The sequence below is a fragment of the Dermacentor andersoni genome, chromosome 6 (assembly GCF_023375885.2).
Source record: "Dermacentor andersoni chromosome 6, qqDerAnde1_hic_scaffold, whole genome shotgun sequence".
NCBI classification, from domain to species: domain Eukaryota; kingdom Metazoa; phylum Arthropoda; class Arachnida; order Ixodida; family Ixodidae; genus Dermacentor; species Dermacentor andersoni.
The window spans coordinates 50782811-50807484 of NC_092819.1; the positions used below are offsets into that span (position 1 = coordinate 50782811).

General features: G+C 46.2%; 1 protein-coding gene across 3 annotated transcripts in view; it reads left to right on the top strand.

Moving 5' to 3' along the window:
- Positions 1-24674, top strand: part of LOC126522919 (uncharacterized) — a 134001-nt gene that overhangs the window by 21597 nt on the left and 87730 nt on the right. Inside the window, exon 1 of one of the 3 annotated variants that reach the window (XM_050171767.3) lies at positions 7536-7852. The exons of the other annotated variants lie outside the window; for them this stretch is intronic. Within the exon in view, the coding sequence (XP_050027724.2) occupies positions 7833-7852 (20 nt within the window). The 5' untranslated portion in view covers positions 7536-7832. Of the gene's footprint in view, positions 1-7535; positions 7853-24674 lie in introns of those variants that run through there. 3 annotated transcript variants of the gene reach the window in all.

Below are 24674 nucleotides of genomic sequence, written 5' to 3' on the forward strand. Positions count from 1 at the left end.
ACTCGAGCTAAAGCTTCCTCTTAAAAACTACAAGGAGTGGAACTTAGGAGGACCGATATTTCAAACACGTTGCTCACGCTACGAGCCAGCAAAAGGCCGCACTTAACCTCGCGGGTGTGATTGCCTCATTGTCACACTTCTAATACTGGACAAAGCAACAACTGTTGGTTCACGCTCGGCCTACACGCGTCGGGTTGTGACGTCAGGCACCTGGGCCAACAGTCCGTGCATTTCAATGGGGGCAAACGGGCAATGCTTTCCGCTATCATCCTTCCCCTAGTGCACAAATTGAAAAAGAGCCCAAAGAGGTGGCTCACTGTGGCTGCCGCAGTATATGCTGCCGTGAATGAGGTCACGGGTTCGATCACATCGAGACCGCATTCCTATGGGAGCTGACATGCAACAACTTTTGTGCACTGAGGTTTCTGTGCCACTGGTGGTCAAAGTAAAATCCGGCGCTCCTCATTAACTTCGTGGCCAAACTGCGGTTTCGCCACGCAAATGCCCAGCAGGTCTTTATTGATGACACGTCACCCGATGCGGAGCAAGCGGGCCTATTGTTATCTGGGCAGCGTAATCGCGGCGGCAGACGGTCACGTCGGTCGGGCAGTGGCTCAGGAATATTTAGCGAAGACTGCAGCGCACCGGAGTCACGGAAGCTTAAGGCGTGGCTGTCGCTATCACGTATCTCCGCCCAACATATTTCACGGCCGTAAAAAAAAAAAGGAAGATAAAGTAATCGGGTCGCGTGACTGACGTCGCGTCTTCAGCGCTGATACGCGCTATCCGCCCAGACGGAACGGTGGCCCTTTCTTTTACCGGAATAACTGATACAGGATTTTTCTTTTTGTAACGTTAAGTCGTCCCGGGTATATTTATAAACACACCACGAACCATATCTCGCAGCCTGGCTACGACGCGGTCGCTTTCAAATGGACCCGGCACGATTACAGCGCGAAACGGATAGCGCACATACAGGGTCCTTCGCAGTGTAGCCGGTATAAGGCGTCTAATCGCGACGCGCAGATATGCACGGAGGCCACACGTGCGCCCTTAATCTGGCGCGCGCGGCAATCGCAAGCGCACTGCGCAAGCGATGATATCGCGATATCGCACCGTCGGCGCTGACGCATCCTGCTGGCGTATACTGCGGACTCTACACGTTCACTAGCTCCGTACTCTGCGACTGCAGCACCTATCGGGCATGGGAGGCGACGCCGCTCCAAGTGTGACGTCTTTTGACGCGCAGCGAGCGCGTCGGTAATGGGGGTCGTTTGGTGGTAAACACGTTGCAGTAGCGGCGACTATAAGCATGAGATCGCGGGCTTGATTTGCTGTCGACAGGGATGGGAGGGAGGGGGCGTATAACGGAAAACACCCGTGTGTTGAGATTTCGCCGAGTTGGTAAGGAACTCCAGATAACCGTTATAAGCCCGGTGAATTATTATTATTATTATTATTATTATTATTATTATTATTATTAGTAGTAGTAGTAGTAGTAGTAGTAGTATCTCAGCAACATCTTTTAGGAGCTTTAGTTTGGTGGAGGGAGCTGGTACGGCTAGAGTAATATTTTATATTGCAATATTTTACCGCTTTTTCTCCTTAACGCCACGGTACCTGCATACCCCCTCACTATTTATGCCTTTAACAGCTATACGTCAAAATCCCGAAGGGTCATAACAAGCGCGAGACACGTCACGGCGACAAGACGGAAGAACGCTGCAGGTTTCACCTGATTGTCGCTAGGTGGCAACACCGACCACTTAGAAGTGGAGTCCCTGCTTATTGCAGGAACGCTATCGCGAAATAAGAGTCACCGGATCCGATGTGAAATAACCGCTCTATATGCTCCGACAAGTATCGTGAAAGGAAGCGCAGCGCCATCAGTCGCCGGGAGGCAGACACACCTCCGCCCGCTGTCGCCTCCGCGGTGGGCGTTTTGGTATCTTGGGATAGATGGCGCCACTGCTTCTCCCAGTTTGCTTTGTTCGTTTTGTTTTGTTTTTTAACTTCTGATTGCCGCCAGCTGTAGGTTTGTTCCGAACAAAGGAAAAGGCAAACGTCGCACTGTGCAAGGGAGGAAACATAGCCAGATGAACATAGCCAGGAAGCAAAGGGAGAAGGTAACAGTGAATGAAATAAAAAAGAAGCAGGCAGGAAAATTTGAAAGGAAGGAAAACTTACAGGTGCCGAAGCTTCGCTCGAATAACTAATGCGATACCATCATTTGATCCTATCGTAGAATATTCATCTAACGTAATCCTCGCCACTTCTTTTACCTCGTGGTCGTCAGTGATTAATGACGTGATATAGCGTAGCTGTCAAGCTGCCTCTGGCTACAAGTCTACTATGTCAACGCTACAACACAACGCCTTTTTTTGTACATGCACGCCGTAGCTATCGCAATATAAACATGTCCATGCAGCTATCGCTGCAGAACTCACTACACACTGACCATGCGTATCGCTGCTTAACCTCGCACAGATTCCTTTACGTGCGCGAGATGCAGATATACCACTTTATCGCAACCGCCTCCATACAGTGTCGTTAGTCGTCACTTGCCTCTCTCTCTCTCTACGTCACACCACTCTGCCTCTCCCCCATGAAGGAAATAAAAAGCAGGAGACTCCCTGACGTCACGTTTTTTGAAGCCGGAAATGCAGCCATGTTGGTGTGCCATCTCCCTCTGCGCCTCCAGTCAGCTCGCCGGAGCAGATGGGCGCGAGTTTTGAACTTACACTACTACGAGCCGCCGGAAGTGTGTGCTGCCGACGCGCGTAAAAACAAAGCCTACGAAACTTCTGTAACAGATTTAGTGAAGCAGACGCACTCCTGTGCTTTTCCTTGGGACGTTGAAGAAGACGACGAAGATCCGCGCCTTGATTACTTGAGTGTCTCTGTTGCTAGCTGACTCTCACATTCATAGACCCTAAACACAGCTTTCAAGCTTACACACCACGCTTCAAAGTCAGCTTTCTCGCGAACAGAATGTGCTGGGAGAAAGACACAGGCCGAAAAATATTATATCACTTTTCAGAGGCCGAGAGCAGCTGCGAGAGCTGAAGGAGCGCGGTTGCTATGGCAACGTTGACGTTTGGGGTACCAGTCCCAGTGCTCCTTAGGGAAAAACAGCACGTGACTTCCGCCACACTTTCTCCAACCCGGCAGTGCTGGCCGGGGCCTCTCCTACGCTTTCGTTCCTTCATACTCTCCCTCTTCCATGCTCCGTCGCCCTTCCTCCATAAGTCCATTCACAGAGGACATACATCCCTACAGTGCCGAAGACCATGTTATTATATGCATATGCTTTCGCATTAAACCCTTGCGAAGGAAAATCGTGTAGATCCATCACTATCGGCCCAGAGACGCCTTTAAGTACTAAAGAGACGATCCGTTGTAGCTTTCGTTCCATTTGGAAACCAGCGCACAAGTCCTGTATTATTGAGGGACTTAGCCACACGGAAACCACCCTCATATACAAAAATAACAGGACTGGTACACACTTCTGCATGCACGTTCAAAGTCAGCGGGACCACTTCTCCATCTTGCACCGAGTCAATTAAGTGGGTGACATTGAACATTGAACATTTCATCTCCATGGCACTGCAAGCACTTCTGTACTGAAAGGAGGAAGCTTTTGCACAGCATGGGAAGAAGATAATTTCCTCATGAACGTGTAGAACACCAGACGGACCGCAGATAACGCAGATAAGGAAGTGCCGTGCATTCTGCTCACATTTCTGCCATAGACAAGGCAAATGGCGACATATTTGGCGAAGAAGGAGACGCCCAAGCGCAGTAACTGCAGACCAGTTCAGCCAGGCTAACCCTGCATGTATAACAACATCGTCGCCATCACCACTACACTGCCTCTAAAATTGATCCGCCCATCCTGCCCAGGATATACTTCTGTACATTGCCGAAGGCCAGGTTTGATCCTCAAAATGACATAATGTTAACATTCGTCCCGAATGCGCTGAGGCCTGTTCTCTTCGCCAGTCCACGTTCCAACGAGAAAATTTAAAGAGTCATATCTCTTTGGTGACCTTGTACTATAGCAACGTTAGCGCTGTTTGCAAAGTAATGGCGATAATGGCAGCATGGCGGTTTGGGGGTTAAGTTACGCAGGGTGATAAACTAAATAAGAAAATGGAATTAGAAAATAAGGGTCTTAGGGTGAGCTATATCATTAAACTAAAGTGCGTTTTCTGAGGAATAACGATGGGTTAAGCATTGCTGTCCTACGTTCGTGCCTTCCATAACCAATGAAGTCCAACGAGGAAGAAAGCATCAAATAGGACTTCATCTTCAAGAGATGCGGTCAAAGGGCTGACACTAACGCTGATTCAAAGGAAACGTTTTCTCTAGTGTCATCTGCGTGACGTCCGATAATAAGCGATAGCGTGAAGCCAAATTTACAACTGAAAGACGAGACAATTAACCATGGAAGAGAGCTTGTCTCGTATTCGACGTCCAGTTGGTATTTTTGCTACGCGCTACCTCTTTTTCCATTAATAATGACATACGCCCGAACCATTACCCAATAATGATATCATGTATTTGCAGTGGATGAGGTAATGCTTTACATCTATATCGATACATTTCCCAAAGACGCTATAATTCAAGCAGGGCAGAAGATTCCATTGATTGCTCTTCCTGTTCTTACGAAATAGTCCACATGATAGAGCCTGGTGATAGCCGATTATCCTTCTCTATTTGTTTTGGCGTCACAGGCTATCTGTGACGAACGCATTATCACTGTTATCTAATCAGGCTTTCAACAGCGCTTAAGATTTAAACGTGCCGCCCCACGTGGTGTACTACTTAAGCGATTTTGTGATAAAGCAGCGCTGAATTATCAGTGACGGTTTTTTTGGCTACTGTACAATCTTCTTGCTTCCAGTTGGCAAAATGTTTACCGCGAGATTATAGTCTCTCGTTCTGTCGTTCATATTAGAGGACCAGCGCTCAGACGAAGTACACAGAAAAGAACGATATACACACTGCTCTGTCGTCGGTGCCCAGAAACACACACACACACACACACACACACACACACACACACACACACCCACACACACACACACACACACACACACACACACACACACACACACACACACACACACACACACACACACACACACACACACACACACACACACACACACACGAAAAGAAAGCCATGCAAGCACGAAATTGGGGGTCACAGTATTTACGTTTCCCTATCTGCGTATGAATAACCTGGTAATCAAAGAAAAAGAAACAGAACAGTGATCTCATAGACTATTTCGGAGTCAAGGGGCAGTACGTTCGATTCCTCTATCGAGTGCGACACAGCAATAGACCATACAGCGATCGTTGTTTTTCTCTGCACTGCTTTGAGATGGTTTTGGCGGTGTGAGCTGTTGGTCAAGTACAACGCGGATCGCAGCCTCTGTTTCAAAATGACTTTTCTTCGTGGTGCATGTGACTGGCGTCCAACAAATTTATGCCTCGATGTACTCGGTTGTCAGCGTTCACACCAGCTCTTATCATCTTTAAACGTTCCATTCCAATACAGCCAAAAGGGTACGTTTTTCAAGACACAACATAGCAATTGTGTATACGCTATACGTGGACACATTGTGGTTTATTTGACTAAGGTGAAGCACAATAGACGGGACCAAATTAAGGAAGTCGACACATGGGGGACAACCAACATATTGTTGTACCCTGTGTGACATGAAAAACCACTGCAGGATTTTACCAATGGAGAGAGGTTCAAGGTACGTGATCTCGTATTTGAATGCTGGTAAAAGATATATATTTTCCTTTCACGTTTTTATCTTGCATCTTGTTTTTGTCGCACAAGTGTGCGTATATGTGTTTTGCGGAACAATAGATTGTACGACCAGCCAGCACAGAAACAGAGAATAATGTTTCGCCTTACATCTATCGAACTCTCTATATGAGTCTGGTTTAGACGGTCGTCTCTAGGACCTGTGAGACAGTGCGAAATGTGTTTGCGTTATGACGTTTTGTGCGGACAAGATTACTCCTGCGTGTAGTGCATCTAAAGCGTGCATCCGCGTATTCGACTACATTTATATAGCAGCTCATTGTGTACCATATCATAATTACCTGCCACCTGCCTTTCCCTGCATCTCCCACTTAATTCCCCTTATCCCAGTGAAAAGTAAGCAGGCTAGAGATACGCTCTTCGGGCCGACCTCTCCTCCTTTCTCTTCAAAAACGTCTTCTTCTACTCCGCCTTACAAAAAGGTGCCACACTTCGAGGTTTTAGGGAATCTGACTTCCCTTATTCTTCAGCTGTTTACCCCTGCCTGCAAAATTAGTGGGACAACAGACCCCCCCCCCCCCCCCCTACGCCCCATCACATACCCGCGGTATCGGCTTTAGGCTGCACAACATTCGGGATAGGCCCAGGTCCTTAGGCCACACCATCTCCGGGACCGGCCCACGAAGGAGGCTAGAAACACACAAAAGCGATACGAAAAAGTGGGGTACAACTCGCCAAGAGAGACGCTGTCCCTGAAAGAAGAAAGAAAGGTGCCAATATCGAACTTTCCAGCAGCGACGTGCTCAGCGCTGCTCGGGTCGGGTCACACAAACAAGGGCTCAGATAATGCTGCTCTATTCCTGGCTTCATGCTCGTGGCGCTGGAGAGCTATGGGCGCTTTAGCGTCAGCCCAACACTCGAAAACCTCTGCGGAGGTATAGCCATAAGTTAGCATGTACTAACTAACACTCATTCCATAGACGTGAGTACGAACGTGAGTACGAACGTGAGTCAGTGACGAGGGTTGTGAGTGAACGCAAGTATACATGAACGAGCAGAACGTGCGAGTGTGAGCACGTACATCAACGCGGGACATGCTATCTGTTAGTGCGATTGGACGCGAGTGTGAAAGGAGGGGGGTGGGGGGTGGAGGGCATGAATGCCGGTGAGCGTGAGCGAATATGTGAACGTGAGTGTGTGTACCTCGCAGATATATCGCAGATATATCATGATATCACCATATACCAACAAGCCCAACGTGCAACTTTAGGCGTATATACAGCTGTACACGGACGCACGTGCGTGTATACCACTGCTCCCAAAGCAACAATCATTCGCTTTGTTGAGAATGGTGACCGCTGGCGTTCGCAAAAGCAGCGAGCGTGCGACCTCTCTCTCGAGTGGATTCGTCGATTGTCCACGAACGCACACAAATAAAAAAGAAGAGAAGGAACACTACAGTCGCCTGAGTTCGGCGCGGCTTCTTCGAACGTCTTCCCCGCAAGCGCATCTCTCCGCACTCCGCTGCGCTTCCAGCGCGCCGTCCTTCCCGAAGTCGCAGCCGCTTGCCAACGCCTATGGGCCGTCGTTATCTCTCGCTCTGTCCGACGCGGCGAGTACACACACTCGCTCGCACACACGCACGCATGCACGCACGGCAGGCTTCAAGCGCGCGCTCCGACGAGGGCAGCGCTCGACGCCCTTATCAGATAAGAGCGGGCAGCTCGCGCGGCCCTCCACGTTTCGAGCCACGCTGGCAAAGTCTCGAGGCTCGCGATGCCCCCCGGTCGTCAACGGCTCCCTGAACGCCGCCGCCTTCGGTGTCTCTCGGAGGCCGCTTCCCGTGCAAGGATCGGCGACGGCGGTGGTGGTGGATGTCCTCTTCGCCGCCGGTGCTCGCTTCGCCTCGTAGCTTCTAGGGCTGCGGGAAGCTGGTTCCCGTTTTCCCTCTCTCTCACTCGGCCGCCCGTCGTCACCTGTCCCTGCTACCTTCATCGCCGCGGGCGCGGAGGCGGTGGCGGTCCGGATCGGCTAGAAGGGAGGAACTATGAAAGTGATCTACCTTAGGTGAGCTCAGTGTGTCTCACGCAGCTACACTTTCTGGCCGCTTGCGTAGTAGTAGTATCATCGCCCTCGGCTCGTAGTTAAGCGCACCGCCCAATGCGGGACGATGGGATTATCCGAGGAATCGCCGATTACACCTGTCCCAAGCTTGCATCAGCAGTAACCAGTGCTGCGCAGCCGCTTTCAGGCTAAACCAGAACAATTAGGGAGCATCTGCAGCGGATTTGACGACTGCGGGTTGTAAGGAGCAAAGGTAGAACGCTTTGGAAGCAAGACGCATTTAAGTTGGCCCCCGTTCGAGGCACCACGACCAAACATCTCCAGCACCCTCCGCAGTAGAAAAAAAGAAAAGTATTTCAAGGGATGTTCGGGTTAAGTATGACGGTGACTGTACCTGTAACGTTCCCGGTGTGTTCACTGGCCACACACTCTTTTTGTAGATGAAGCTGAGTGAGCCTGCGTGTTTTGCGGATGTGGCCTTGTGACGGAGACCTTGAAACTTGAAGCGACTGCGCGTCATCCGTCCCGTCTGTTACGGCACGTTTGTCAGAGCGGCTCTCCGGAAGACTAGATTATGGGGGGAAAAAGAAAAAGAAACGTTACTGATAAAAACGATCAAAGCATGAAGTGCAAGATAGCTGGCATTCAGAATGAACGAGGTTGACCAGAGCACACGAGGGACACTGGGCTTCTTAATGGCTTGCTGCATACCCTAATACACACACACACACACACACACACACACACACACACACACACACACACACACACACACACACACACACACACACACACACACACACACACACACACACACACACACACACACGGCCAGCGTTCAAAACACCAAGTATACGAAATTTCACCGCCTCAACTCACCCAGGAATATGCACTCCTTATGTACAGCCGGGAGCAAAAGAATACGGCCCTCACGCTCGCCGAAAAAACAAGATTTCTTTGTAATTAACACGCATAAACGAAAACTGACTGCGCTAGAAAATTCGTAATGCCAAGTTTGGACTGCAATCTTTACTTTCAAGTTGCATTCACAGACAAAAGAGAAAATTAGTTTTATCGAACGATCCCTAGTCCGTATACTTTTGCTGATCATGGGTTTACATCTTCACTACGGAGGAGAAACCGCAGACCACGTTTCAATGTTGCGAGAAAAATGTACAACTCTCACATTCGCGTGTGACTTCCTGTCAAGCAAGTATGTGCGTCTGTGGCAATGACAAGTCGAAACAGAACGACTCAACAAAGAAGACAGCTATAGGTCTTTATCGGCGAAGCATCGCCGACGCATTGCCGACGCTACACAGCTCTAGATACCATATCGCTTGAGAGGCGATTATCACGGAAAAGATACCGCAAATAGCAAAAAAAAAAAAAAAAAAAACAACAACATGGAAATGCTGCCAGATGGTGTCTGTTCTCGCTTTAGCACAACAAAGTAATGTTGCCAATGTCTATTAAAAACAAAGCAATCCGTATGAATGCCACAAATTTGGCGCTGAGAACGCCAATAGTTGAGGTTACCTATAGCGTCGGCGTTCTTTATCGCCGCGAAACGCCGTCCGTAAACTTTACAGCCTTTGGCATGCACACACACTTGTCAGCCTTGCTGGAATCATATATTGGGGTATTACACCATTTTTGCGCAAGGATATAGACTATGGTAGTGTGGATTGTATTTTTCGTTCTGATGTTTGACTTCATCGAGTTGTGTTAAACTTTACCAAAGCGCAAGAGCGGCCAGTAAAAGCAGAATTGAAAAAAAAAGAGGGGGGGGGGGCGGAACAATTAACAGAATCAGCTAATTGTCAATGAGCGAATAAACACTACCCGACAGGGGAAGTGGGCTGTTTCCGATCTCTAACCCAAGAAAGAATTGTACTAACGCCGTTCCAAAGCATGCAGCGGCGTTCACTTCTGCCTCGTCAGCCTCCAAGGTATACAGCGAACGATATAGGGCATTGTGCAAGTATGGATTAGTGCATGCATGGTGTGGAACGGCATAGAACACGAACGGTATAGGGCACTTGCACATTTATTTGCACACGGTACCATAAGTTCCCGCACGACATTGTAGAAGGAACAGTTTCTTCATTATCTGTTCTCTTTGCCTGGTTATTCTTCGGCTTACTTCGACCAATGACGGCACTATACTTAATCTGCCCTCCAACGTATAACAGCATCGTAAAACACAACACCGTAAGCGGCGGGGCACTTTTCCGGTTGAGAGACGGTATCGCCACGACTGTGGTATCAGCACGGGCTATTATGCGCTATCGCTGCGAGTATCTATGTGTATACGCCATACACACGGCGATGAGGATATGGGCGTCGAGCTTAAATTCCCGAGATTAGATAGCCCGGTCATCGGCTTGCAGATGCGTTGGCCCTATCTGGGAGTGACCCGCTTATCTCTGCTCTATATGCCCGGAGGGGAAAAAAATATGCTTTGTAGGTTAAGCGATTGCCGTATGCTCGAAAACGTTGGTATTGTGCATTCTCTCCTCCCCCCCCCCCCCCATACTTTAACGACCTCACAGAGCGCGTAGCTACCGTATAGCCGTCGTGCTATGACAGTAGAGAAAGATAAACCGAACTTTAAACATATTTCGTGCTGCCGCTGCGATGCCGATGGCGGGTTGAGGCCCCAAGCCTTTTCTCGTTAGCGACTTTCAATTGCCGATTTTACGCCTCAAGACCACATGGGAGATCCCATATGTGTCGCAGAATGCAGGGCTCAATATTTTTTTCTCGACAGTCCGTCTTCCTCCCTCGACTACTGTATTGTATATATATGTCCTTTCGCGGTTCTTTCCGATGTTAACAACAACAATAATAATGCTCTTTGGGTCCCGATGCCATTTCCTTTTAGAAACATCGCTACTCTCGAAAGCCAACTCATTCAGAAGAACAAACTCCGCGTCGCGAATTGGTATCTGCAAGTGCTTCGTTTTGTTGCCTTTACTCAAGTTCATTGGACATGCCACGTGGTCACGCCAGCTTTTCTAGACGCTCTGGCTCAGCCGTAGAAGTGTGACCTGATCGTCAAATGCGTAGCAACCGTATCTATCTATCTATCTATCTATCTATCTATCTATCTATCTATCTATCTATCTATCTATCTATCTATCTATCTATCTATCTATCTATCTATCTATCTATCTATCTATCTATCTATCTATCTATCTATCTATCTATCTATCTATCTATCTATCTATCTATCTATCTATCTATCTATCTATCTATCTATCTATCTATCTATCTATCTATCTATCTATCTATCTATCTATCTATCTATCTATCTATCTATCTATCTATCTATCTATCTATCTATCTATCTATCTATCTATCTATCTATCTATCTATCTATCTATCTATCTATCTATCTATCTATCTATCTATCTATCTATCTATCTATCTATCTATCTATCTATCTATCTATCTATCTATCTATCTATCTATCTATCTATCTATCTATCTATCTATCTATCTATCTATCTATCTATCTATCTATCTATCTATCTATCTATCTATCTATCTATCTATCTATCTATCTATCTATCTATCTATCTATCTATCTATCTATCTATCTATCTATCTATCTATCTATCTATCTATCTATCTATCTATCTATCTATCTATTCCACTGCTGCTTGCCTCATTGACGAAACCATCGCACGTGGGCATAATATGTAACGGGAGTATACAACTTGAAATAACATAATCTGAGAATAGTAGGATACACATACATGAATATACCTGCTAATACACACATCTACGGTAGACATAGAAAGGTGCTCTTCTACGTCCATATTTTATGTCACAACAGCTTACGCAATACAAAACCTCAACTCAAGGAAATAAGTTGCTATTATGAAAAATAATAATACCTACGAAGTAATAATTATTAGAGGAGACCTAGGGGTTATTCCTTCGGTTGTTTTTAAGCCTCTCAGGTACCATGTAGGGGAATGCATGTTGACGCCCAATTATTTTTCAGCATTTATGCAACGACAATCGAGTGCATAATATATGTTCGTGTACTGCCTTGAAGGAGACTGCTAGCGTTTACATGCTAACCGTCTCCAGGAATAAGAAATTAATTCCCAGAAATAAGTACTGCATTAACTAGAAATCAGTTCATCGTTTCGCTATAATGATGTTCCAGAGCGATGACTTAATTTAGAGAGTTGTTCATCAGCTTCTGGCGCTTTCGCGCATGTTTTCGTAATGCTGATAACTGATTCCACTCTTATGTCAGACGCTGTCTTGGAGGGCTAGCCTCAGAAGGAAGTGCAATTAGAGCTGCATACTAGATAAGAAAAGATAAGACGCACTGTCTCTTGGAGGGGGTGGGGGTCATCTTGTATAGGCTAGCACACGGGGCAACAGCATGACTCTCCAAAGAACGTTACACTCCTGTGCACGTGAATAGACACGACGAGTATGGTACAAAAAAAAAAAAAATACTGCATCGATAAAGGCAGGGGAAAGATAGACATCGTCATCGCTTCCCTCGGATCTTCTCGCAAGCCTGATGTCTGTGGAGTGAAGGAGGTGCTCAGCAGAGCATTGTTCTGAATTGTTCAACGGCCGCACCTACAGTTACGCCGAGCCACGTGTTGGCAACTATTCCGACCGGCTGTCCGTGCTGCAGGAATGCGCGAAGCGCTATGTCGCGTTTTTGCGCCGATAGCGTCATAGCCTTCGCGCTGTTGACTTAGCTGGATAGGCGGAATCATTCGCCACTTTTTGTTCCTTACGATGTGACTGACGTCGGTACCGCTTACAAAGAAATTTTCATTGGTTTCCCGGATTTAGCCGGAGTGCAAATTGTTCCTCGGCGATCTACAGGTCACACAGTCAATCAATGAATCAATCGGCCCGTCATCCACTCACTCACTCACTCACTCACTCACTCACTCACTCACTCACTCACTCACTCACTCACTCACTCACTCACTCACTCACTCACTCACTCAACTCACTCACTCACTCACTCAGTCGGTCAGTCATGTATTGAATGAATGAATTAATCAATCAGAAGTTCAATCAATCAATCAACAGCATAAAGATCGGCTGATATATATATATATATATATATTTTTTTTTTTCTCGGGGGCAGTTTTTTATTTGTTTATTATTATTTTTGTTCTTACTATAATTTGGTTACGTCTGTCAACCTCTGTCCCTCCTTGAGTAGCTCTAGTCTGCAACAAGCAATTAGCTTCTAACTATTCGCAAGGGCACCAATTTCCCCGTGACTCCAACTCCCTATACGTATGCGATACCATACTTCTTGCCTCCCCCCCCCCCCACTCCCCTTCTCCATCGCCAACCCCTCCTCCTGGCTGGCGATCGATCACGTGATGCCCGAAACCGTTGGGAGGCTTCTTCAAAAGAGCGTTCCCAAGGGCCTGTTATTCTCACTGCCGCCGGCGTGCTCGTACCTCCTCTCGGATGTTCACCTCATCGTCGAGCCGTGACCGATATCATAACGGCGCGGTGACAAAGGCAAAGTACGCCGAGAGCACTTGCGCAGCGGGATGCGCAGGCCAGCGCAAAGACGAGGCTACACCCCTTTCCCTCTCTTCCAACAGAGTGGTTGCGCCCGCCGCTCGACGCGCTTGTTTACGCGTGCAATCCATAGGACAGGTACACGTATAGATTAGGGGGTGTCAGGCGACCACTAATACTGTCGTCATCGCCGTCGTTGAGCACAAAACGACCAACATGGGACTGTGTACGCTTGAACTTCAAAAAATAGGTTTTCCGGGGTACGATCAGCGCTTATGAGGCATCCCCGTCAACTGCCTTCCGGCTGTCACAGGCTCCGGTGACGCATTAAGCTCTTACAGAGCTCTCGCAAGGTTCCCCTCTCGCGAAAGGTGTCGTCAACCCAGAATTGACCCTAACAATGCCAGTAACGAGCTGAACAGGCGTGGAAACCACGGCACGCCAACTTTCGCTGCTTAACATAATTATGTCCCGTTGATATTGGGCTGCACACTTCTACGTCATGGGAGAGTGAAATGTGGAATCCAGAACCATGAAAAATGGAGTCGAGGGTGGCACTCGCTTTGTTTGCACTTTGAAATCGCCGCGACCGATAACTTGAATTTGTGTGCGTTAATTACGATAATTATGTTCGCTCTTACTTCTTTGACAGGCTGAGAATAGACTAAAACGCAATCGGTGTTCTTAAGTAAGCGTTGAAAGCTCACTTTAAGACAAAGCTCGGACTGCATGCAGAAAATATCGTCAGGTACAGAAAACAGACGATGCTACCGAAGGCTAAGGCATGATATAACCATAAACATACCAAATAAATCCTCACATACGGAGCAAAATGTACGCTGTTGCAGTTAATAGGTTTCCGCGTTGTTTGAAAATTCAGCACAAGAAGCTGTTAACTGGAAACGTCAACGCATTTCACGGCGCATTCCGAGTCCGTATCTCTCAAAATTTGTGCTGTAGGCACATTTTGCAGCGAAAAGGTTATGCTCTTAATGCTGGCTGATTTCTATTCTACAATCACAACATGCCACTCAAAGCGAATTATCAGAAAGTTTATTAGTAAAACCTGAAGAATTATTAATAACAGCATTTGCGATTATCCCACAAATTTCGATGTCCGCCCGAAACGCACACACGCATGGTAAGAGATCGCACACGTAATGCGAAGACGTGGGTTCGTATCCCACCTACGGCCAGTTCTTTCATCCACTTTCATTTACATTTATGCATAATTTATTTCAATTGAGACCTACAAATAGCTTCCCCTATGCTGTCATGCGAGTCATTGTGCTCTGACGAATAAAGGTCGGGCCCGTCGGATTCCTTTCTTCTCGCTCACTATGTGTGTGTGTGTGTGTGTGTGTGTGTGTGTGTGTGTGTGTGTGTGTGTGTGTGTGTGTGTGTGTGTGTGTGTGTGTGTGTGTGTGTGTGTGTGTGTGTGTGTGTGTGTGTGTGTGTGTGTGTGTGTGTGTGTGTGTGTTGTTATACTGAACTCTTTTCACAACGCCTTTTTGGCTTCGTCTGGCAGACTAGATACCTTGTTACGCACTCCCTTTTAGTCAACTTATGATCGTTCTTGTATTTCATTTGATAGCTCTTTTTTTCTTCTACCATCGTGGCCTTAGCATATACCCCAGAGTAAGCTTGTACCATTTTTGATGGCGTCCACGTCATCATCATTATTCTCATAGCATCGTCGCCGTCATCATCGGGCCAACTCAACGCGAACCTCGAACTACCCGCTAGGATTTGCAAGTGCAACCTGATGATCCTTGGAAGTGTGTTAAAAGACATTATAGTACTACGAAAGCATTAGTAAAACGATAATATGATAGTGCTAGGTATTCCATTGTTATCAATATGGTCGTAATTGCGTAGAAAAACTTGGCTGATAAAGCAGATTCGCGCCATGATGACTTCCCGTCCTTATACATTAAAAAAGTATAATCGCAAATTTCTCGTATCCGCCACTGCTATACATTTGAACCGGCAACTATGGTCACTGAAACACCCATCCGAATATTTTGTTCTAGATAAGAAAAAGAGAGAGGATCATTCGAGGCTCCACACTTTATTGACCCCACTCCTTCTTCTATCGCCCGTTTATTATTCAAACGAAGAAGCTGCTTGAACTTCATAAAATTTGGTTTGAATTTAATTGCCTTGGTTTTACCCTCTTCTGGAGCCGTGGCACTACGTTTTAGTCACAGAGATGAGTTTCAAGCCACAAAACGTTCGCCACGTTATTTCCTACTTCCTTAACTATCCCTGTCGTATTTCTTTTACATTCGTGTTGGTCTGAATCACTCAATGAATCTTTCATCTGATCTCAATGTAATTACGCTCTGTTCTCTTGTTCTCACTCATACTTTTCCAATCTCTTCGTTTAATTTCTCTGGTCCTTTTTATCACTACTAATCTTTGGTTCCTACAACCGCACCTTTCTAGCCGCTTCCCCCATTGTGGGTAAATGTCACGTTAAAGACCACCATCATCATCAGCAGCATCGTCATCATCAGCATCATCATCAGGAGCATCATCGTTTACTTTGGCTCAAACAAGCTTGCCACGAGTGTAGAGAGGTTCCTGGCTTGCCGTGCCGCCAGAACGAAAGAAGCAAGAAGCAAAGTGTAGGGACGGAGGGAGGGGGGGGGGGGGGGGTGCTGCGAAGCGAGGCACTTGCAGGTCAAACACTGCCGATAAGATAAGCCGCGGGGCGTCGAGGTTGTCGCGAAAGCTGCCGATGCCGTTTCGGGCGCGCCGAATTCTTCCTTCCTTAAGCGCCATCGTCGTTTCGTCGCTGGCTCGTCGAACCAAGCTAGGGTGCGCGCTCGCGAGGTGGGGACCTTCGGAGTGGGAGGAAAAAAGAAAGAAGAGTTATCAGCGCTCGAGAAGATAAGCGACGGACGTGGAACGGTGACTGGGCCCTCTCGTTTTGCTTGTTCGTTGGCGTTGTGTTTGCTCTCTACCGACGACACAGGAGGCGATTGCTCGCCCGTAGGAAAACGCGAGGAAAAAAGTCGCCCCCCCCGCTCGCAGTACGTCGGCAGAACGAGTCGGTTCCTGCACTACTTTCGGAGAAACAAAAAAGAAATAAATGACGGGAAAGGCGAAGTGGCCTGCAGCCTTGGGCGCAGGCGGGCATGTGCCGCCATCTGGGGGCCGTGGCTGAAGTTACTTTCCGGGGCGGCAACATTAGAACGGCTATCGACCGCCGGTTTCATCGTTTACACCACCAGCAAGAGCAAAGTCTACTCTTCCACCGTGACGAAGAGTGCAAGACGGCCGTTGAGAATCGATTGGATTGCTACTGGAACACCGTATACATTGCGCGTTGAAAGATGCGACGTTGGTTGGTCGTTCTCATTTTACAGTTTAAACACACACGGTTCTGCAGTTAGATGCGAAGCAATCGTGAACTCGTGTTTAACATGTCGTGTGTCTCCCAGCTAACTCTGGCGATCGCCAGAGTTAGCTGAACGGCTTCGAAGCCGTTCAACGAAAAAAAAAAGGGGGGGTAGTAGAAAAACGCGGTGCAGGATGCAATTATAAGACCTGGTCGTCAGCGTTCTGGCAACCGGAGACCGCACGTCTTAAAATCGTATCTCGCATCGTGTTTACTGAATAATCTTTTCCCGTTGAATAGCTTGGCTAACGTTCACTGAGACACCATATATATCGTTTTCCAAGGCAGCCGGTCAGTAACCAAGAGCGCCTACGGTCGAGAAGTTCTATGCATTCAGGCGGTGCTTATTAGAATATCTATCCATATGCGTATTTCCTGGCAGATATTGTCTTCTTCCCTCGAACTGAATGTTATCATGTATGTAAAAAAAAAATGTGTCTAGAAGATAAGAGAGAACATTGTTATCTTCGAGTAGTCACACATTTGATATCGACATGTTTGCACCGCGCAAAAGACGAGGACTGAAGGAAGAACACAACAGAGGCGCTGACTTCAACTGATCTTTATTATAATATCTTCAACTGATCTTATTATAACTGACTTTTTGATACACCAATCTTATTACAACTGACTTCAACTGATATTTATTATAACGATGAGTTGAAATCAGCGCCTGTGTTGCGTTCTTCCTTCAGTCCTCGTCTTTTGCGCGGTGCAAACATGTTCATATTGAATCACCAACTCGCCCAAGCTTGCACCTTATCACACATTGGAACCATGCATATATTGTATGATTATTTGTTGCATTTAACAGGCATGAAAATTGCTTTTAAAGCTGACGGCTATGGAACAGCAGCACCAGTGGATCGAGCCAATGGCGAAGTTTACTTGTACACACAAACCACGAAAGGGGGCAAAAAAAAAAAAAAGAAAAGCGAACAAGTGCAATTTATTCTAACTGATACCCAAGAAAGTCTCCTCAACGCTTTCTATAGGCTCGAGCGAAACGTTGCTTGACGCTTATAGAGGCTTATGCACTGGCAGCTATTCAATGTGCCTGTTGCGATCGTTTTACGTATAAATTTTTACTTGTTACTTGACAGAAGTTCATGGAAAATTGAATCAGCTGTTTGGATCAGCTGTTCACGGAAATTGGACCGGCGCAGTGTTTCCGCATCTATACAACGAATAAATTTACAAGAGGATCCACAAACACTAAACTGATGGCACGGGCCACTCTACGTTGCCACGCAGGCATGCACACAAAAGACCGCACCAGTGACCTAAGGATGACGTACCGGTCACTTTCCCTTAGAAAAGCCGTCGTAGATATATTGGGTTTGTATTTACTTTTTGTTTCGTTCAGCATACATCCTGTTGAAACGTAATTGAACGTGGATCATGCATGATTTACTGAGCGTTTACCTTTTGTTCTGATGGTCATTTGTTCTGTTTGCAGAAGGCCTTGATAACTCTGCTTGCCTTTATATATATATATATATATATATATATATATATATATATATATATATATATATATATATATATATATATATATATATATATATATAGAGAGAGAGAGAGAGAGAGAGAGAGAGAGAGAGAGAGATCAAGAAGCATGGGAAGGTAGTACTTAGACGGGGTTACGCAAAAGGCAATACTCATACATGCCATCCCTATCATGCCGATGGCAATACAAGACCACCTACTCTCATTATATACGTAATTTATCAGTCGTGGGTCTTGACGAGGTGTTTGACTGCGAGGGCTATCTTGACTAAAGCATCCACCTATAGGACACTGTCTGCAACACTTCCACCGAAATGTGACGCCAATGCTTATGCACCTTTAATTCAAATTCAAAGCCTTCATTTCTCACATAAGCTATGGGCTTACTATTGAACGTATTTATGGGAAAGAATCTCACAGTCTCACACTCCGGCTGTACAAACATGATATATATATATATATATTTTAATCTTGAATATGACCACACAGCCAGTTGACTCTTACACGCATATTAGACCCAGAATATCTTTCACGGCTTTTCGACATCAGACAATTTTCCGTTGAATCTCGTGGCTGTTTCGTCTGGTCATTTTCAAGGCCCAGCCACAGGTTATGCAAGATAGAAGGTCTAACGCAGGAAGTGTCAAGTTTTCATAAATGTCGCTCTAACTTCTTGGATATCGACTCATCGATCACGGGGAAAAGAAATTATACTTATCGAGTGACCTTACGTAGTCTTGCTAAATCGACGTCGCAATCGAACATCAGTGACAAGTGATGCAACGTCAAGAGAGTCTTAGCTTCATTTCCAGCATTGCTATTTTAATGATTTCATGTACCCACCAAGTGGCTGTATGTAGCGTTGCATACTAAGCACGAGGTCGCGGGATCGATCCCGTCCGCGGCGGCCGCATTTCAACGGGGGAGAAATGCAAGAACGTTCGTGCGCTTAGGTTTGGGATCACGTTACAGAACCTCAGGTGGTGAAAATTACTTCGGAGTATCCCACTACGGCGTGCTGCGTAATCAGATCGTTGTTTTGGCCCGTAAAGCCCAGAATTTAATGTTTTGCCGTTTTATAGCAAAGTCAAGGCGGCATAACCGCGAACTTCAGTACAAATAGCGACGCCCCGGGTGACTTGTGCAGCCAAAATGCGGTGCGACAGATGTTACGATCAACAACCACCGCTGATCTGTTCCGAAAAAAGAGAAAAAAATGGTGAAAGCGAAGAAAATATCGATGGCAAGTGTCCCTTTCATATGAGAGGCAGAACAGGTTAAGGCAACATTTCGGTTATAACTTCATTATACGTAGTTCCGGAGCTGTCGCTACTTTTACTATAGCATACAAGCCAACATTGGTCCAATATCGAGTCCGCATTGCGTTACTGAAGCAGCCATGCGATTCATGTCTAGAAGTACCGACTCAAAGCTAACCCGCTGATGCGGCATCTCTTGCCAACGTACATTTAGCGTCAGAAGTTCACGGACAGAGGCATCTGAGAGTACATTGAATTTCCGAGCAGTTTGCGGCTGTAGTCAGAAAAAAAGAAGCAAAGAAGAAATAACGTACAACACTTCTAAATTGCCCGCATCTATACTATGCTCTGTTTCTTACTTAGCTAGCAACACCAGGAAGGCTATAGAACAACTTCTCTAAATGCTCGCATTCGCGACTAGAATATATTGTTTCACACATAAAGGAATCTACATATAAGATTGCGTCATGTAATTCGACATAACATCACGCATCGTACTTGTATGTCCCAAAATATCGCACTCAATACGTGGGTGGCGTCTCAGATGTGAACCTGATTACCAACGAATAAGCGGAGGGACACGTTTCTGCAACGAGCGGCCACAGCGCACCGCATGCTCCCGCGACTAAGAAATAGTGCGTCGCATACTGGAAGCACAAAGGTGAACGAATGACACGTGATTGGACGTAACTGTACGTCCGTAAGTTGTGCAGTTGTAATATATGTGAAGAAGTTATTCCGCAGAATGAGTCGCAGACGAACAACTGCGCCGGGAAACGCGCGGAGTGATACTCGTGTGAGACGCACTATTTGGCGAGTATGAAACGGCGTATTATGGCATACCTCCTATGGAAACCGAATACAAGGCTCAGTTCCCAGGCTATATACATATAGCTTTTGCTATTGAGCTATTGTTGACCCTGCGCTCCGTGAACGTTTGATGGGACCTCATATCCGTTTCCTTGCTTTACATCGGTTCTCGGGCTGCAAGGACATGGGGTCGGGCTCGGCTGCGTGCCGGTTGGGAAATTCGCTTACGACGCGCCAAAACTCCCTATATATATCCGACATTGGAAAAAGGGGAGAAAAATGAAATAAAAGCAAAACGTGTCATATGAGCTCACCGACCGCAGTCGTTTCCACCGTGTTCCGCGCTGCGCGGTCATTGCCAGGCCCTCCTGAACCGCGTACATCGTGAGTTCGCTGCCCTCGAAGACAAAAGCGCCCAGGCGTCCGAAGCGCGAAGTGTTACGAGACCGTCTGGTGGCTCTCCCCCCTCTTCTAGCGCGTGACCGATGTTTCTTCGCAGCCTCGACTCTGCTCGCTAATCAGGCACGGATACCGCCGTCACCGAAAATTACGGTTCTCTGTATCAGCGAGTCCATAAAAGACCGGCAAGTCCGCGCGAGTTGGGTCGCGTGAAGATCTCGGAAAGCGCGTGCCCTCGCGTCTTAAGATAGTCGCGCACGGATACCGAAACAGAGATAGTGGGCTTCGTGGTTGTGGCGCATGTGCGTATTGCGAGCCTTTGCTGGCTCGCTTTCGGCACAATTGCGCGTCAGAGTGCAACTCTGCAAACGCGCACTGAAGAGAACGCTGTTGGGTCTGCCCCGTATGCGATATCATGTGCACTTGTTGTAATGTATCAACTATTGTGACTGATAAGATAACACGAAGCCAACAGACGTAGAGGCCAAAGAAAGCATAGGTGAAGTTGACTGCTTTTCCTCGTTAAAATGTAAAATAATAAATGCAAATGGAAGGGTTCGAAATAACTTGCTGCAGTGGGAGCCGAACCCGCGTCTTCCTCATTGAGCGGGCGATGTTTTACCATTGAGCTACGGCTGAGAGTGTCGCATCGTCATCTTTCTTGGGTATATGTGTATATGTGTACGAGATATAGCCCTTGGAGTGTCAGCCAGCGCCACCCGAAGCCGCGGCGGCAGATGTGGAATATTCCTTCAGCAGCAACGGTTGCGGTAGTACGGGAACTTAGGAGTAGGCAACCGGCAAGTAAACCCTCGTATGCGTTACCTCGTGGTATTAGGGCTAGCCTAGTCAAGTCAAGACACCAGCCACGCAGTGAGCGAGAGGAATAAGTGGGAACATAGGGGCTCGATTTCGTTTCTTCTGAGTAATTGTACTAACAATTTTACTTTCTCCGTAATTAAACCACATCCTCTAAAACTTTGCCAGCATACGGCGCTTTGTAGCATTTTCTTTAGAAGTTTTTACCAAAGGCCACACTTCACCCAAATACTTTTGATTTCGCATGCGCATGGGCAACAATGTTCCCGGAATTCTAAAAAAAAAAAAAATTGTCACGGCGTTTGGTACTTACTTCTTCCAGACACAGCTGCCTAATTTTTACGCTTCTTCAAACGCACTTATAATGATTACGTAATTTATTGCAAACGCCGTAAGTAACTTACCCACTTTCAACTTTGGCGACGCATCACCAATCACCTGCCCCTTGTTTCAACTAAATATGAACAAGGTGCTTCGTTCACTTCGTCGAGGTCACTGGAGAAACCATAGAGTTCCTCATTATAGAAACTCTATGGCAGAAACCCACCACATGCCTCGTGGAATTCGTTAAGATAGGAGCAAAAAAAAAAAAAGAAGGAAAGCGAGTGTTCAGTAAATATTTTTGCAAAGTTCATAATTAGTCCATAAGCGTTAAGTTTTCTCCACGCTCCACCCCTAACAAGGCCCCCATTTCAACCGAATGCGAACTCGGTATCCCCACAGTTTATAACATTCGTGTTTATTATGGAGTTATGACTGCTTTCGCCATTAGTGATCTTCTTCTGCCCTGTTGATTTTCTTCTTTCTTCTCTTCCTGGGCCCGCCTCGCTGGTGGCGTTCGTTACAGATGCCACCTGTCTATTTTCAACCCTCCTGAGCTGATAGGGGCACAATCGGGTAACACCACGAACAACGGCCGTATAACGCTTTCAAGCAAATGCTTAGGGCCTTTCTTTTTTCTCTCGTTTTTTTTTTTTTTGCAAATTCATTGTTACCTGCCGCTCTTGAAACATTGCCCAGACATCATCCCTAAAGTTTGCTTTATTCATTCGTAATGTCAGTGAATTATTTCAGGACATGAACAAACTCCTTACGTGGTTCGTAAAATACGCTTGTAATGTTACGGAACGTTTCTATACGTAATTTCCTACAAAGGTTGTAATTACCTTACACAGTTTAGACTTTTGTCGTATATATAACCCGCAACCTACTTCCCACTTCAACGCAATATGAACAACGTCCCTCTTTTAGTTGACCGAGGAGTCTGTAGAAACCACGCGTCTCGGATAATGAACGAAAGCAGAGAAAGGGAGTTATTCAGCAATTATTTTCAAGGTACATGATTAACATACAGAGTTCAAACTTCCAGCTCCCATAACCCATAACGTGGCCCCCATTCTCTCGAAACATGAAATGGTTGGCCTGTCTGGTTCCCCTACAGAGTCGGGAAACCTTCGTAAGCGCTTTATGTACCACTTTAAACAGGCATGAAACGAGGGTATCGCAGTCTTCATTCAGTCCCTAATTAACCCACAAACTTCGAGATTTGTTTGCCACTCATCTTTCAGAACACAACGAAAACACGCGTGTAACGCTTTTCGAGCGCTTCCTGTCAGGATAACATATGCGCTGTAAAGTAATTACATATTCATGCTCATCACAGCAAAAAAGAAAAATAACTATATGGCCAGACATATACTGTGTGCGATTGAGGCAAGCCGACTTGACGTAGCGTTTAAATTACGTGAATTGTATATATATATATATATATATATATATATATATATATATATATATATATATATATATATATATATGCAGCAGTGACTATATATATAGTCACTGCTACACTGGCAACTCGCATCCAATAAATGCAATGTGTCACCTGCATCATAGTTGCACGATATTGATTGAACCGTCAGATGCAATCAACGTCATTTGCGTCCAGAGGACATTCTTTACAGTTAGCAATGTACTCTCTTAATTAGGTACACACTGTCCAATATGATCGAAAAGACCGTTTCGTAAGCGTGTAATAAGAGGCCTGCCATCAAAATAAAAAGTAATTTCAGTACATTTTACTGTCTTTCTTTTTTCCGCATTATCCCAGCGCATGATATTAATAACACTTAAGTGAAATAACATAATTAAAACCATTGCCTAATATAATATCTGGTCATCAGATCTAAAATGCGGGGAGGGGGAGAAGAGCCAAATTTGATCGCTTTTTTTTTTCGCAGAGTATGTGCGTCATTCAACTGCTTCGCTAACAACTTTATGTTTATCTCCTTGGGATTTTAAGGATGGGATAAATGAAATGAAATGTCGCTATCGCACGAAGTGTCTCGCAAATGAAGGCCAAGATGAGATCAAATCAAAAGAATGTGTCAAAGAAAGAGAAGAAGATTCGAAGCACATATTATGAAAGGGATACTGAGAGTTTTAAGTATTGCTCATGTTTTGAGTATCACTCACATGCGAAGCTCCAGAGCGAGTTGAGTGTCTGTTGATCACGTGGCCTGATACAATCCTCGAAGACTGTCAACTTGTTGGACCGGCCAGTGCTTATAACCACTTGCCGGTCTAGCAGTTGAGAGAGAAGCTCTCTAATGAAAACTGGAAATGTTAGCCTGACCATGTGCCTACCTTGTTAATACCTGGCTGGATCCCGATCATCATCATCATCATGATCATTACCAGCCTATTGATGGATGTCCATTGCAGAACGAAGGCTTCTCCCAGCGTTCTCCAATTACCACTATCTTGCGCCAGCTGTCCCCACCAACGAATTTCCTAATTTCATCGCACTCCACCTGCCGTCCTCGACTGCGCCTCCCTTCTCTCGGCACCTATCTGTAACTCTAATGGACCCACCGGTCATCTACTGTGGGATGGAATAAGAATTTAACGATTCTATTCAAACGACCTTCCTTTTCGGGATTCGTCAGTGGTCCGAGCGGCGCTCCATCCGCCTTATCACAGGAATAGACTCGGTGATAAGGTACGAGTAGAATGAAGCGAAGATAATACTTACATTAAAGCGGCCCAGATTAATGTGGAAAGGGCTGAAATGATACGCGGGCGCTCCACG